Here is a 14413-nt window from a genome sequence, read left to right on the forward strand (position 1 = left end):
GGTTAACCACTGTGTGTGTGTCTTTGTGTGTTTGTGTGTATCACTTGTGTGTGATGAAATACCTCTGCATTGGCGAGTATTATGTTGGCCTCACAGTCTCATGCAAAACACAGAGCTTTTACACATGTAGGTAAACAAGTTTGTGTGTGTGTGCGTGTTTGTGCGTATGTGTGTGTGAGTGTGTGTGTGTGAGAGGGAGAGAGAGAGAGAGAGAGAGAGAGAGAGAGAGAGAGAGAGAGAGAGAGAGAGAGAGAGAGAGAGAGACAGAGACAGAGAGACAGAGAGAGACAGAGACAGAGAGACAGAGCATGTGAGATAATCTCCTGTATAATTGAATTCCTGAGTTTAATGGAATTATATTTGGGAGACAGGCAGCACAACGTCCTTGACATCCATCGCCCTGGTTAGTCACGGGTGAGCGACTGATAGAGACACATATATATAAAGAGAGAGAGAGAGAGAGAGAGAGAGAGAGATAGGAGGAATAAATAAAGGAGCAGTGATGACACCAAGGTGCAGTGGACGGCTCGTGAAGTGGGAGAACAGGTGAAGGAGAAGAGCTCTGCATTGTAATTATGTCATTTTCTGCTGCGTTACCACTGAAGGTCGACGGACCTTTTCCTCTGGGCGCTTGACTTCCACAACACAACAGACACACACTGCAAAACACACAAATCTCTGACATCCCTTGTAACACAATGTCCCCGCTCATCATAAACACTCACTTCAAGATGAGCAGATCTGACTTTTATTTCTTATAACCTTTCAGAATCGTTGTGCGTACCTGAGACTATATATAAAGATGGAGGACATGCTTTGTTAACAACATATTTTATTTTATTTATAATAGTAGTATACTTGTGTGAGTGTGTGGGCTCCTTTGATACATTTGTCATGGTCCAACATTTATATGTCCTACAACAAAGGTTTTATAGATTTCATTTGCAAAGCAGTTCGTGTTTTATCTTGAATAGTTCTATATAAATAGAATGTATATTTCTTACTGTAGTAAACATGCAGTAACAACAGTGTGCTTGGATTCCCCCTGGTGGTCACTCAGAGACACTCAGTACCTGCTTCGTCAGAGTGACAGGGGAAATATTAGAGGTGATATTCATATATTATATACTAATGTATTAGTAATTATTAATTTCACCTGCACGAACATCCAGTCTGATTTATACGGAATATTTGGTTCAAAATCTTAAACTGAACTCATTTTTGGGTTGATACTTGTCTGGGGTTTATGTATAAATAGTAACTTCCATATTAAAAGTGTAAGTTCCTGTTTTAAACTAAAATAAATAAAGATTACTGATGCTATCGAGGCTGAAAACAACAAATCATTACAAACATTGGCAACAATAAAACCAGCGGACCCTGAACGTCACACAGGTCGCGTTTCCGGTCTGGCTCCCAGGGGAAGTGTGAGTTTCCTGAAGCACCTGAACGCGGCGGAGCAGCAGCAGCAGAGTCGGTGGAGCTCAGAGGTAAAACATCTGTAACCAGAGGCTGGGGGGGAAACATCTGGTTTCACAGCTCGTGGGGGAAACATCTGTATCCAGTCGTTCGTCACATGTCACTGGAACTTCTCTCTGAGACTCTCAGACTCGCTCCGCTCACTGTTAGCTCATTAGCTGCTAACGCTGCTAGCCGGCAGCTGTCATAACAAACAGCTAACCAACATCCGGCTAACTGGGAGCTAAGTTAAGTTAAGCTACGTTAAACTGGGATCGTTCCGTGAATCAGAGCTTCCACTTTAAAGAAGAGTTACTGGTAACACGTCATTTAGTTCCTGTGTTAGTTTAAAACTTTATTTAAAACAGGCCTTTCAGCTGTGGGCGGATGTTCCTTCACATTAGCCACTGAGCTAACTTCGCTAACCGGTTGTTTCGCTAACTTCGTAAGTAAACTTTTCACCAATTATTCACTAAAAACCTGCGTCACTAGTCTCTAACTTTATACTCTAACAACTTTAAAACCGTTCAAACGAACGAACTGACGCCAAATAAAGACGTAAAGTTTGTTTTTTCAAAGAGATTTAAATACTGTTTATATGCGGAAGTGACTGTAAACCAGAGAAGCGTTGGTAAAACTACATGAAACGCATATAAGCTATCAGTTAGCAGCACTGGTCATGTATATATATATATATATATATACATGTGTATATATCACTTTCATTTGACATTGTTTTCTCATAAAAATACTCAAACTAATAAGTCCAACGTTGAAAAGAAGGAAATAACCAGATGAACTGATCCTCAAACACATGAATGTTATGTTTCATGTCCTTTATTTGAGAGTTAAAGTTATAAAACTGACCCAGTAGATAAAGTGATCATCTCTAAACGCTGCTGGTTTTGAAACTGGACCGACTCGATGCGCAATCAACGTGTTTGTCACTAACTTCACTGTGGAGTGAATGATCCTGACATAACTGGTGTCATGGTCGCAGCAGATGACCAGTTAACTGGTCCCTGACTCATCAGAGTTCAGCCGAGCACGGTCACTGCCAAACGGCCTCAAACAAAGAGCCAGTGATGGACTGGCAGACCAAACCCCCCTTTGCCATTGTCCCCCCGTAATGAAGCGGCAGCGCGGGTATGCGAGCTCCTCCGTGTCCGGGTGGTCACAGGATCTACAGACATGTGTTGTTAGCACCGGGTTACACAGCCGCCACTGTTTCCAGTGACTCCCAGTCTGCTCGTCGACGCCTTCACCTTCAAAGTGAAGAGCGCAGGACGTTTACGTGCAGCTGAAACACATGCGGAAGAAGAGAAGTTGTTGTCACACCCGTTGAACCCTTTTCGTTATCGGCTTTGTGTTGTGTGGGTTTCCATTGGGTTCTAAAACGTCTTTAAAAAGTCTTAAAATACAGTTCGAGGTACGTTTGATGTGTTCTAGCTCTTAAATATTGTTCATTTTTTAACGTTCATTTAACGCACTTTTAAAATGAGCTTTCTCTTGTTCCCTCGCTCAGATGCAGACTATAAAGTGTGTGGTGGTGGGTGACGGAGCAGTGGGGAAGACCTGCCTGCTCATCTCCTACACCACCAACAAGTTCCCCTCTGAGTACGTCCCCACGGTGAGTACGTTTTCAATAACAACACGTCTTCCCAGTCTTCTGTCACACGGGAGTTGGCCAACCGAGTGAGCCACTAATACCAGTCAGGTGTTTCTCCTGGTGAACGATGGTGTAATGCATCGTATGAACTCACGACTGCCAGATTCCCGATCCCGGGACAGGAAGTTGTGAAGTGAGACGTTTGCCTCATGGTTCATTTGGAGTCTATAAAAAACCCTTTTTATTTAGAACCAGTTGTAAAATGATTACTAACAACGTGTTTGTGTTTGTGTCTCGTGGAGCTGCAGCTGTTTCCACAGTGTTTTGTGATCAGACTGTTTCCAGCAGCTTCTGTCTGCTGAGCTCCATCAAAAACACACTATCATCACTGTGTGTGTGTGTTTGTGTCTCTGTGTGATTTTGTGTCATGTATTTTCTCTGGTTCTGTGTGTGTGTTCTGGCTGCAGGAATGTGTGTTTATATACTTAAGACAGGGTTCCTACTCCTCCTTAAGAAATTTTTATTTTTAATTATTAAAGTCTTGAGTTCAGAATCAACGTAATTAATGCAAAGTAATACATTTGTGCATTTGAGGCTGATGGGAAATGTAGATTTACATTGGTGACTCATTTATTTCCCTTGAGGCAACAGTGTCATTTCAGTGAAAACCCCCCCCAGGGACACAGGAGGAAACAGATGTGCTTGTTGCCGGCAGTGCACAGATGCTAACGTTAGCTCACAGGTGCAGCTGGCTGGGTTCCTATGGACCCTAACGTTATCTTGGCCCTTCTGGCAGACAGCCCGTGTTGATCCCTCCGGTCCCGACGAGGCCGATCAGAACCCTCCTGTGTGGTCTTGAGTTTTTTAAAATTTTGTGTTAAATAACAGGTGTCATTGTAATTTAGGGACTAAAGAGTTTTGTATGCCATCTGAACGTCCTGTCGTCGTCACCTATGTGGACTTTAACGTTTAAATCAGAATCTTTCTGATCAAATAAGTAAAGAGAACCACAGCAGCAGGTATTTGATGGTTTCAGTGTTCAAACACATGGTTGTTAATGGAAATATAGAAAGTTGGATTTAATAAACAGCCCTGGAGGTGTTGAATTTATCTCTCAGTCGCCTGCTGGGATTCTGCCTGTTTGAATACAGATGAAACAGATGCAGGAGGAAACGCAGCTCACGTCCTTGTGTGTAGAACCTGTTGTGGTTTCCTGACCTGCAGGCTGTGTCATGTTGTGTATCTGGAACCCGTCTGTGTTTCCAGAGCTTCATTAAAACCAAAGCGTGTCTGCAGGCTACGGCAGAACGCAGCAGGTCGACATGTTGAAGCCGTGCTGCGAACACTCCCTGCTCCAGTTCCCCCACAGACCTGAGGTCAGCAGGCGTGTCAGGCAGCGAGGGAGGAGGGAACTGTTCCCCTGAGCTGCAGCGAAATCATAAACCCTTCGTCAACATGTTCACACAAAACAGCTCCATAACAACTCCTATGGTGTTTACACAGAGTTAGATGAACCTGATTAAAGCTGAGGTATTAATGTTCCTCCTCATCCCTCTGTCCTCACCCCTCTGTCCTCACCCCTCTGTCCTCTTCCCTCTGTCCTCTTCCCTCTGTCCTCACCCCTCTGTCCTCACCCCTCTGTCCTCTTCCCTCTGTCCTCTTCCCTCTGTCCTCTTCCCTCTGTCCTTACCCCTCTGTCCTCACCCCTCTGTCCTCTGTCCTCTTCCCTCTGTCCTTACCCCTCTGTCCTCCGTCCTCACCCCTCTGTCCTCTTCCCTCTGTCCTCACCCCTCTTTCCTCACCACTCTGTCATCTGTCCTCTGTCCTCACCCCTCTGTCCTCTGTCCTCTGTCCTCTTCCCTCTGTCCTTACCCCTCTGTCCTTACCCCTCTGTCCTCCGTCCTCACCCCTCTGTCCTCTGTCCTCACCCCTCTTTCCTTACCCCTCTTCCCTCTTCCCACTGTCCTCCCCCCTCCCCCCTCCCCCCTCTGCCCTCTTCCCTCTCTCCTTACCCCTCTGCCCTCTGTCCTCATCCCTCTGTCCTCTTTCCTCTTTCCTCTTCCTTCTGTCCTCTGTCCTCACACCTCTCTCCTCTTCCCTCTGTCTCACCCCTCTGTCCTCTGTCCTCACACCTCTCTCCTCTTCCCTCTGTCTCACCCCTCTGTCCTAACCCCTCTCTCCTCTGTCCTCTTCCCTCTCTCCTCCCCCCTCTGTCCTCTGTCCTCACCCCTCTGTCCTCACCCCTCTTTCCTTACCACTCTGTCCTCTACCCTCTCTCCTTACCCCTCTTCCCTCTTCCCTCTTCCCACTGTCCTCCCCCCTCCCCCCTCCCCCTCCCCCCTCTGCCCTCTTCCCTCTCTCCTTACCCCTCTTTCCTCTTTCCTCTTCCCTCTGTCCTCTGTCCTCACACCTCTCTCCTCTTCCCTCTCTCCTCTTCCCTCTGTCTCACCCCTCTGTCCTCACCCCTCTCTCCTCTGTCCTCTTCCCTCTCTCCTCCCCCTCTGTCCTCTGTCCTCACCCCTCTGTCCTCTTATCTCTGTCCTCCCCCCTCCCCCCTCTGTCCTCACCCCTCTGTCCTCTTCCCTCTGTCCTTACCCCTCTGTCCTCTGTCCTCACACCTCTGTCCTCTTCCCTCTGTTCTCTTCCCTCTGTCCTCATCCCTCTGTCCTCACCCCTCTGTCCTCTGTCCTCACACCTCTGTCCTCTTCCCTCTCTTCTCTTCCCTCTGTTCTCTTCCCTCTGTCCTCATCCCTCTGTCCTCACCCCTCTGTCCTCACCCCTCTGTCTCACTCCTCATCCCTCTGTCCTCACCCCTCTGTCCTCAACCCTCTGTCCTCACCCCTCTGTCTCACTCCTCTTCCCTCTGTCCTCACCCCTCTGTCTCACCCCTCATCCCTCTGTCCTCACCCCTCTGTCTCACCCCTCACCCCTCTGTCCTCAACCCTCTGTCCTCACCACTCTGTCCTCTCCTCAGGTGTTTGATAACTATGCAGTGACGGTGATGATCGGGGGGGAGCCCTACACTCTGGGACTGTTTGACACTGCAGGTAAAACTCAATTGTGCATGTGGATTATTAAACTGAAGCCAGCCTTTCGGAGCTGTGTGTGTTTATTATTTATATATTTTGTATTCTCCATGTCTCCCCCTTCAGGTCAGGAGGATTATGACAGGCTGCGGCCCCTCAGCTACCCTCAGACCGACGTCTTCCTCGTGTGTTTCTCCTGCGTGTCACCTTCCTCCTTCGAGAACGTCCGAGAGAAGGTTGGTCTCATTGTTTCTCTGTCGCCTGGGTACGTCTCATTCAATAGCCGGAGTAATCCAAATGTTCTATCTATATATATTTCTATTTCAGGGCTACAGAAATAGCTTCAGTAAAACTTTTGATGATGTGAAATTAGAATCTGTTCGATTCACAGATCAGTAGATCAATAAGAGGAGCTGATTGCTTTTGTAGCAGGGATCCTAATAGGGATCATTTAAATAAACAATATACAATATTGTTTATAGTTAAACTGTAAAACATCCACTAATATGTCTGAATACATATATTTTAATTTATCAACCAATTTGTTTGTGAGTTGTGTGATGTAGAATTAAAAAGCAGAGACAAGTTGTACAAACTGAAGTCTCTGTGTCTTCCCAGTGGGTCCCTGAGATTTCCCACCACTGCCCGCGGACGCCGTTCCTGCTGGTCGGGACGCAGGTGGACCTGAGGGACGACAGCAACACTCTGGAGAAACTGGCCAAGAACAAACAGCGAGCCCTGAGCTGCGAGAGCGGAGAGAAGCTGGCTCGGGAGCTGAAGGCCGTGAAATACGTGGAGTGTTCGGCGCTCACACAGGTACCGCCCACATGCATCACACAGGCCCCGCCCACATGCATCACACAGGTACCGCCCACATGCAACACACAGGTACCGCCCACATGCATCACATAGGCACCGCCCACATGCATCACACAGGCACCGCCCACATGCATCACATAGGTACCGCCCACATGCATCACACAGGTACCGCCCACATGCATCACACAGGTACCGCCCACATGCATCACACAGGCACCGCCCACATGCATCACACAGGCACCTCCCACATGCATCACACAGGCACCGCCCACATGCATCACACAGGCACCGCCCACATGCATCACACAGGCACCGCCCACATGCATCACACAGGTACCGCCCACATGCATCACACAGGTACCGCCCACATGCATCACACAGGCACCGCCCACATGCATCACACAGGCACCTCCCACATGCATCACACAGGCACCGCCCACATGCATCACACAGGCACCGCCCACATGCATCACACAGGCACCGCCCACATGCATCACACAGGTACCGCCCACATGCAACACACAGGTACCGCCCACATGCATCACACAGGTACCGCCCACATGCAACACACAGGCACCGCCCACATGCATCACACAGGCACCGCCCACATGCATCACACAGGCACCGCCCACATGCATCACACAGGCACCGCCCACATGCATCACACAGGCACCGCCCACATGCATCACACAGGTACCGCCCACATGCAACACACAGGTACCGCCCACATGCATCACACAGGTACCGCCCACATGCATCACACAGGTACCTCCCACATGCATCACACAGGCACCGCCCACATGCATCACACAGGCACCGCCCACATGCATCACACAGGCACCGCCCACATGCATCACACAGGCACCGCCCACATGCATCACACAGGCCCCGCCCACATGCATCACACAGGTACCGCCCACATGCATCACACAGGTACCGCCCACATGCAACACACAGGTACCGCCCACATGCATCACACAGGTACCGCCCACATGCATCACACAGGTACCGCCCACATGCAACACACAGGTACCGCCCACATGCATCACACAGGCACCGCCCACATGCATCAAGTCACACACACCTGTAGATCCTCTGTTCATCGAGACCCAGGAATCATCATCTTGGACAGAAAAATCTAAGCAAGTTTCATGGAGGTAGATCCTGCTGACAAACAACTCATTATCTCTCTCTCCCTCTCTCTCCCTTCCCCCCCCCCCCCTCTCTCTCTCAGCGGGGATTGAAGAATGTTTTCGACGAGGCCATCCTTGCAGCTCTGGAGCCTCCGGACAACAAACCCAAGAAGCGCTGCGTCCTGCTATAGATGTCCCGAGAGGAAGCGGAGGTGGACACGGGGAACAGAGATAAAACCCAGACGGGGGGCGGGGGGGGGGGGGGCGTGAGACAGCAGTGCCTTCAGCCGTAGTGACTTAATGTGGGTGTGGTGTTGTCACGGACACGAGCTTTGTTTTCATCATAGATACACGTCACCATAACACAACTAACACATTGGAACAACACTCCAGGAAATGAGGCAGATTCCAGAACAGTGGGCGGAGCCACAGTTACAGCTGAAACTAAAAAAAAACATTAAAATAAAAAACAAGTCTTTAAAAAGAATTGTCTAAAGTGTCTGAAGTAGATTTTAGGGCTTAAAACACAAACAGGTGAAGATCAGCTATCTATGCTACATCTGGTTAATTAAATGTGTTCTATTAATTGATCTGCTGTTGAAGATGCAAGTGACACAAAACGAAATGTAGTATTTTCTTTTTATTTCTGGTATTTACACACAGCTACTTTAGAGGAAGCAGTCCAGAGATGTGATAAACTGATTATCTCAGATCGACCGAACCTTCTTCATCATCTGGATAAAAACAAAGATTTAAACAAAGTAAAGAAGTTAATCAAGTTATGATTCAGACGAATGGACAAGCTGCTGTTGTTTCTTTTATCAAAGTTCACCTGAAGTGTGTGTTTGCAGTGAAGCTGCAGAATCGACATCTTTACTCATTTACTTCTGTTTCCTGCTCAACACGAGGATCCCGGAGCTTTCACTCACGTGTGGAGACTCAGGGTTTCAGCTGAGACTCACACGTTTGCACATCACGACATGTTGTTGTCACCGTGGCCTTTTCCCTGCTGACGTCTCACTGTGGACAACAAACACACAACAGTTTAAATATAAATATGATTGAAACTCCCTCCTGGGGCAGATGACGATGTAAAGGAGGAAAACTGTTCTGATGTCGGCCAGTAGATATATATTCACATATTTTTTTAAATCGTCAGTGATCGCTGAAAAGGTTTTTTAAATCCTTATGACAGGGACATGTAATTAAGGTTTGTTATTTTACAGTTTAACTTTATTATCAATAACTACAAATACAAATAAAAACATAAGCAACCAAATATAAAGAAGTTGAACACCCGGTAAACTCCATAAACACATTTACTTCCTGACCTGCAGCTGCCTCACAGGTTCTCATCTGTCCTGGCTGCATCTTGGTTCAGTAGATTTGACTTCTCCCTCACACGACTCCTCGTTCACTCCTCGTTCATTCCTCGTTCACTCCTCGCTCCTCCTGCCTGGACTGGAACATCAAGTGCTCGTTGGTGTATTAGCGCCTCCTGGAGGCAGCACAGGGGAATACCGCTCAGTTCAAAGGTTGTTTTGTGGCCAGTAGCAAATAATCAGTGTTTGTTAACGTGAACAAATCTCAGATGTTATGGCTCTTTCACACCTTATCAGACACGTCAGGTGTGAACGGTTCCTCGGTCCAGACCCACCAACACATCTAGTCAGACCAGAGGAGCTGGTTCTGGTTCTGGGTCTGGGACCATGATTCGGTTCTTTTGTTCTTTTACTGATTATCTTATTTGAAGGTGACACAACAATTCAAATCCTTAAACTGAGCCTATCCCCATTAACATGAACTAAAATTCCACTTTGCTTAAATATGTATTTCCATTGTTTTGGAGATGACGGTTTATAACGTATGGATGATCACAAGTATTATTTTATTTCCTTTGCTTCTTACTGTTTCTTGGGGAACATTGTTTTACCAGGTTTCTTTTTGGACACTTTAGTTTTTTATTCTTTAGATATTTTAACCTTTACTTGACAGTTGTGCCAACAGCTTGAGTGAGATTCACCGGCCTGGTTTGTCCAACTGAACAATAACAAGCTTCTTACTTCAGAAATTCAATCACAATAACAGCTGAAGCAATAACTACAGATGTGGAAACCTCTGTATTGAAAGATGAATGTTGGAACTAGTGGGTGTTTGGAAATAATAAAAACTACTTGAATGTTGTTTCACCTAGACTTTATTCAGTTTTTCTTATGTTTCCTCCTCTGCTCGAAAATCTCCTTTTTTTTTATCATTTGTAGAAAAAAAACAAAATTCAGAATTAATAGGATGTATATTATTATAATTTTTATTTAAAATAAAACACAACTTTATGAACTGTGGCCTATAGTCTTGTGTCAGGGATGTAAGTAGTTTTAAAATGTTCATTTTCCCATAGAAAACAAACACAACATTTTAAACATTGGAGTTTCTTATTTCCCCCCCTTCAATATCACATAAAGATGAGCACATATGATATATGAAATGTTATAAATGTGCTTAATATTTCTCAGCATTAAAAGTTATATTTTTCAATATATTTAACTACGACATATTTGCAAGTTATTTAGTTTCTTTACATTCAGTCAAACAAATTATTGTCGTCCACTGTCTTCACTAACTAACGTGTCTGTGGGTTTCTTGACCTCATCAGTAAACTATTTTAATGGGTTTCATTATTTTGCGGCATCTTTCACACCCCGTACCGTCTGGAGGGTTTATGCAGTGCCCTACAGTGGACACCAGGGGGAGCTGTGCCACTGGTTTTGAAGGGGGCCTCAGTTAGTACAGTATGTAAATGACCTGGGTTCATTTTGATTGGCAGTGTAAAATGGATCCTCCAGCAGAATGGAGGATCCTTTGTCTGACTGACGGAGGCGACGGGAACCAGACAGAAGACAGACCCCCCCCCCCCCCCCCATGGTTCCCATCATCCCTCTCTTTCTCCTCCTCCGTGTTCTTGTGTCTTTTGTTTGAGGGTTTGATTCCTTCAGCTTCAACTTGAGTCATTTCACAACCGTCTGTCCCCACAGTTATTTTCATCATTGCAACACGTCTCGTTCACAGTCGTGTTGTTGTGTTGTCGTCATCCTCCAGATTACACACACACACACACACACACACACACACGATCAACACTGATTCTCAAAAAATCACGTCAACATTTTACAATCCATTTACTGTTTATTTGATTTCAGATTCAAACATTTGTCAAACCTAATGAAATATGATGCATGTTTATAATTTATCAACCTGCAGCTCATCATGAAGAAGCTGCTCACGTGAAGGAATCAGTTTTTAAAACCAATAACAACCGGACGGGGGACAAATGTCCACGTCTTCCTGAGTGTTTGTTCTTCTTCAAACCGTCCGACTGATGTTCTCGTGTTTTTAAAGTCTCCTCAGCCGCTTCCTGCTTCCATCAGTGTGTTAGAGTTGTGTTATTCATGTCCAGGTTGTGCAGTTCATCCTGAACCCTCTGACCTCAGGATCCTGAAGGAGAACCTCAGGTCCACGTGAAGATCCGGGTGGGGGGGGGATACACGCCCTCGACCAATCACGAGTCAGTCAGCTGTCAATCATCTGTGTGATAAGGACTAGAAACACTTACATACATCTACTTTGTTTTGTTTTGTCCCATCTGACAACATGGAGGAGTGATGGCTTCAGTTTCTGGAGCCGTGATGTCGTCCATCTTTATTTACAGTCTTTAATTTGCATTGATATTAATAGATTTCAGAACTAGCAGGTCAACTAGCTGGTTATCTAGCTGGTTAACTAGCAGGTCAACCAGCAGAGGAACTGACGTCAGACCAGTTTCAGTTTGACTCTCTGGGACTTGATGAATCATCTTGGTGTTTGTGTGGCGGCCATCTTGTCTTGTTGCTGATTCAGCCGCCGACACTTGACTGCTGGTGTGGTGAATATTATGGGATGTCCACTGACCTCATTATATAAGTGCGTCTCCACGGGCAACCAGTCGAGAGGGGAGGGGGGAGGGGGAGGAGGGCGGGAGGGGGGGGGGGGTAGAAGAGTTGCATCATGGGTTAGAAACCTGACCTCTCTTTTTTTTTCTTTTGTACACGTGCACACATGCAGCTCGTGCACCCGCAGACACACACATGCACTGTTTGATACAAACATGTTTGTTTAGGAACACAACAGGAAGTGGATCAGGTTTTTCATTTTCACATTAATGTTGTTTTCAGTTTTAGTTTGTTAGAAAACAGGAAATAAAAAACTCTTATTTCATTTTCAATCTTTTCTTCTCCAACAGCAGAAAGGAAAATATAGTTTGTTTTCAAAACAAAACGTGAATCGAGACTAAATTCTGTGTTTGAATGAAAAACAAAGAGGAAATATAAATGTTCGTTCAGTGAATTTATCATCTGCGGTCGTATCTGTGTTAAAATGTGTTTGAATGTGTGAATAGTTGTGTGTTTTATTGTGTGTAAAGACTGTTTGTGTGTCTGTGTGTTCAATAGACTATAAATAAAGAGGAATCCACTTCCTCCCACCGATCAAAATGAAAATATCTCGGATACGTACGCGACCGTCTCCTGCGTCTGGAGACGAGGTGTCCATGAGACACTCCCTCGACCAATCAGGAGTCAGGCTCAGCTGTCAATCATGACGTTCAGCCCCTTTTTATATCATCAATTAACTAATTAAAACCAAACTGATCAGAAACACATTAACAAACATCGGTTTTTGAGGTTACAAAATACAAGGTGACCCACATACTGTGTGTTCCGTGTTGTGGGTCTGTGTCTGTTCTCTGAAGTGTGTACGTGTGTGTCCAGGTTGTGTCTTTGTCTCATGTTGTGTCAGTTTTGTGTATTTCTCCTCTTTGTGTTCACTTTGAGCCCCTTTTAAATTTTTCATGTGTTTACTGTGTGTGCGTTGTGTTACTTTTCTCTTCCTCAGTGTTGTTGTTCATGTGCCTCATTGCTTACATGATCGTATACTTCTAAGTGTGTGTGTGTATCGATGTTTGTAAGTGTGTGTTTCTGGGTGTGTACATGTGGCTGCATGCACTCCTGTGTTTGTGTGTGGATGAATACCCGCCTGTAATTTTGGGTGTGTGTGTGTGTATGTGTGTGGGAGGTGTATTTGTGTGGGTTTATGAAATGTTTGTGTCTAATTTTGTGTATCCTTAGTGTGTGTATGTGCGTTTTATTTATGTATGAACTGAGCATTATCTGCAGACACACAGCCGTAAGTGTGCGTGTGTGTGCTTCACTGTATATGAACACACACACGCACTGTGCCTTCATCTCTGACATAACTGGTTACCATGCATACTGTGCTACTGACTATTATGGGGTGTTCTTTGTTTTGTCACAACGTGCCCTGGTATGGAATGGGAGGGGGGAGGGGAACTGGGCGTGTGTGTGTTTGAGTGTGTGTGTGCTAGCGTGCACGAATGTGTGTGCATACAGGGGGGGTGCATACGTGTGTGAGGGGGAGGTATATGTGTGTTTTGGTGTGTGTGTGTGTGTGTGGAAGGGGGGGGTTGCAGCTGGGAAAGGGTGTGTGTATGTGTGTGTGTGTTTGCGTCGAGCAGAGGATTGGGTGGGGGTTGGGTGTGTGTGTGTCTGCGGAGACGTGCGAACATATAATGTGTGCACGAGAGAGAGAGTGGGTGCATGCATATGTTTTTGAGAAGGTAAGATAAAATGGCGGCGTGTGTGTCTGTCTGTGTGTGTGTGTGTGTGTCTGTGAACAGGCCTCAACACTGACTTCAGATCCTCAAATCAAAGTCTCTTCATTCAGCTTCTGTAGAAACGCGTCAGACAGTTTGACTTCATACCAACACAACAACAACAACAACAACAAACATTCAGGTGGAACCAGGAAGTGACGATTAGCTCCACAGCGGAGATCACATGACTTCTGTAGGACAGACACAGACATCGTCTCTTATCAACACAAGCTCTCTGGACATCTTCATCTGTGTCCTCCTCGTCCATGTCTCCTTTCTTCTGTATCTTCCTTGTCCGTGTCTTCTTGGTCTCTGTCGTCTTCGTCTCTGTCTTCTTTGTCTGTATCGTCTTCGTCGTCTCTTTCTTCTTCGTCTCTTTCTTCCTCGTCTGTGTCACTGCTTTTTCAGCTGGAGATATTAGTTTTCTTTTTGTGTTAAAATGTTGCGTCCGTCGTGTGTTAGAAGTGTGTGTATGTGTGTCTGCGAACAGGCCTCAATGCTGACTTCAGTCAAATCCTCAAATCAAAGTCTCTCATTCAGCTTCTGTAGAAACGCGTCAGACAGTTTGACTTCATACCAACAAAACAACAACAACAAACTCTCTGGACATCTTAATCTGTGTCCTCCTCGTCCATGTCTACTTTCTTCTGTATCTTCTTGTCTG

At 45.9% G+C, this 14413-nt stretch overlaps 1 protein-coding gene across 3 annotated transcripts; it reads left to right on the forward strand.

Moving 5' to 3' along the window:
• The first annotated feature begins 1415 nt into the window (after window positions 1-1415).
• Window positions 1416-10229, forward strand: LOC133972295 (cell division control protein 42 homolog). 3 transcript variants are annotated; one of them, XM_062409661.1, is made up of 6 exons: window positions 1416-1490; window positions 2984-3088; window positions 6042-6114; window positions 6220-6329; window positions 6712-6909; window positions 8147-10229. In XM_062409661.1, the coding sequence occupies exons 2-6, from the start codon at window positions 2984-2986 to the stop codon at window positions 8234-8236; spliced, it is 576 nt and encodes a 191-aa protein (XP_062265645.1). In that variant the 5' UTR covers window positions 1416-1490; the 3' UTR covers window positions 8237-10229. The 3 variants fall into 3 exon arrangements, with proteins under 3 accessions (XP_062265645.1, XP_062265646.1, XP_062265647.1); XM_062409662.1 differs by lacking the exon at window positions 1416-1490 and adding an exon at window positions 1625-1903; XM_062409663.1 differs by lacking the exon at window positions 1416-1490 and adding an exon at window positions 2781-2887.
• Window positions 10230-14413: the final 4184 nt, after the last annotated feature.

This window comes from Platichthys flesus, chromosome 17, assembly GCF_949316205.1.
Source record: "Platichthys flesus chromosome 17, fPlaFle2.1, whole genome shotgun sequence".
NCBI lineage: Eukaryota > Metazoa > Chordata > Actinopteri > Pleuronectiformes > Pleuronectidae > Platichthys > Platichthys flesus.

What these genes read in the sequence shown, in the direction of transcription:
- LOC133972295 (XM_062409661.1), top strand. Translation starts at nt 2,984, where the DNA reads ATGCAGACTATAAAGTGTGTGGTGGTGGGTGACGGAGCAGTGGGGAAG. An exon ending in CCTCTGAGTACGTCCCCACG is followed by an intron (nt 3,089 to 6,041) that starts GTGAGTACGTTT and finishes TCCTCTCCTCAG; the next exon opens with GTGTTTGATAACTATGCAGT. An exon ending in TCGAGAACGTCCGAGAGAAG is followed by an intron (nt 6,330 to 6,711) that starts GTTGGTCTCATT and finishes GTGTCTTCCCAG; the next exon opens with TGGGTCCCTGAGATTTCCCA.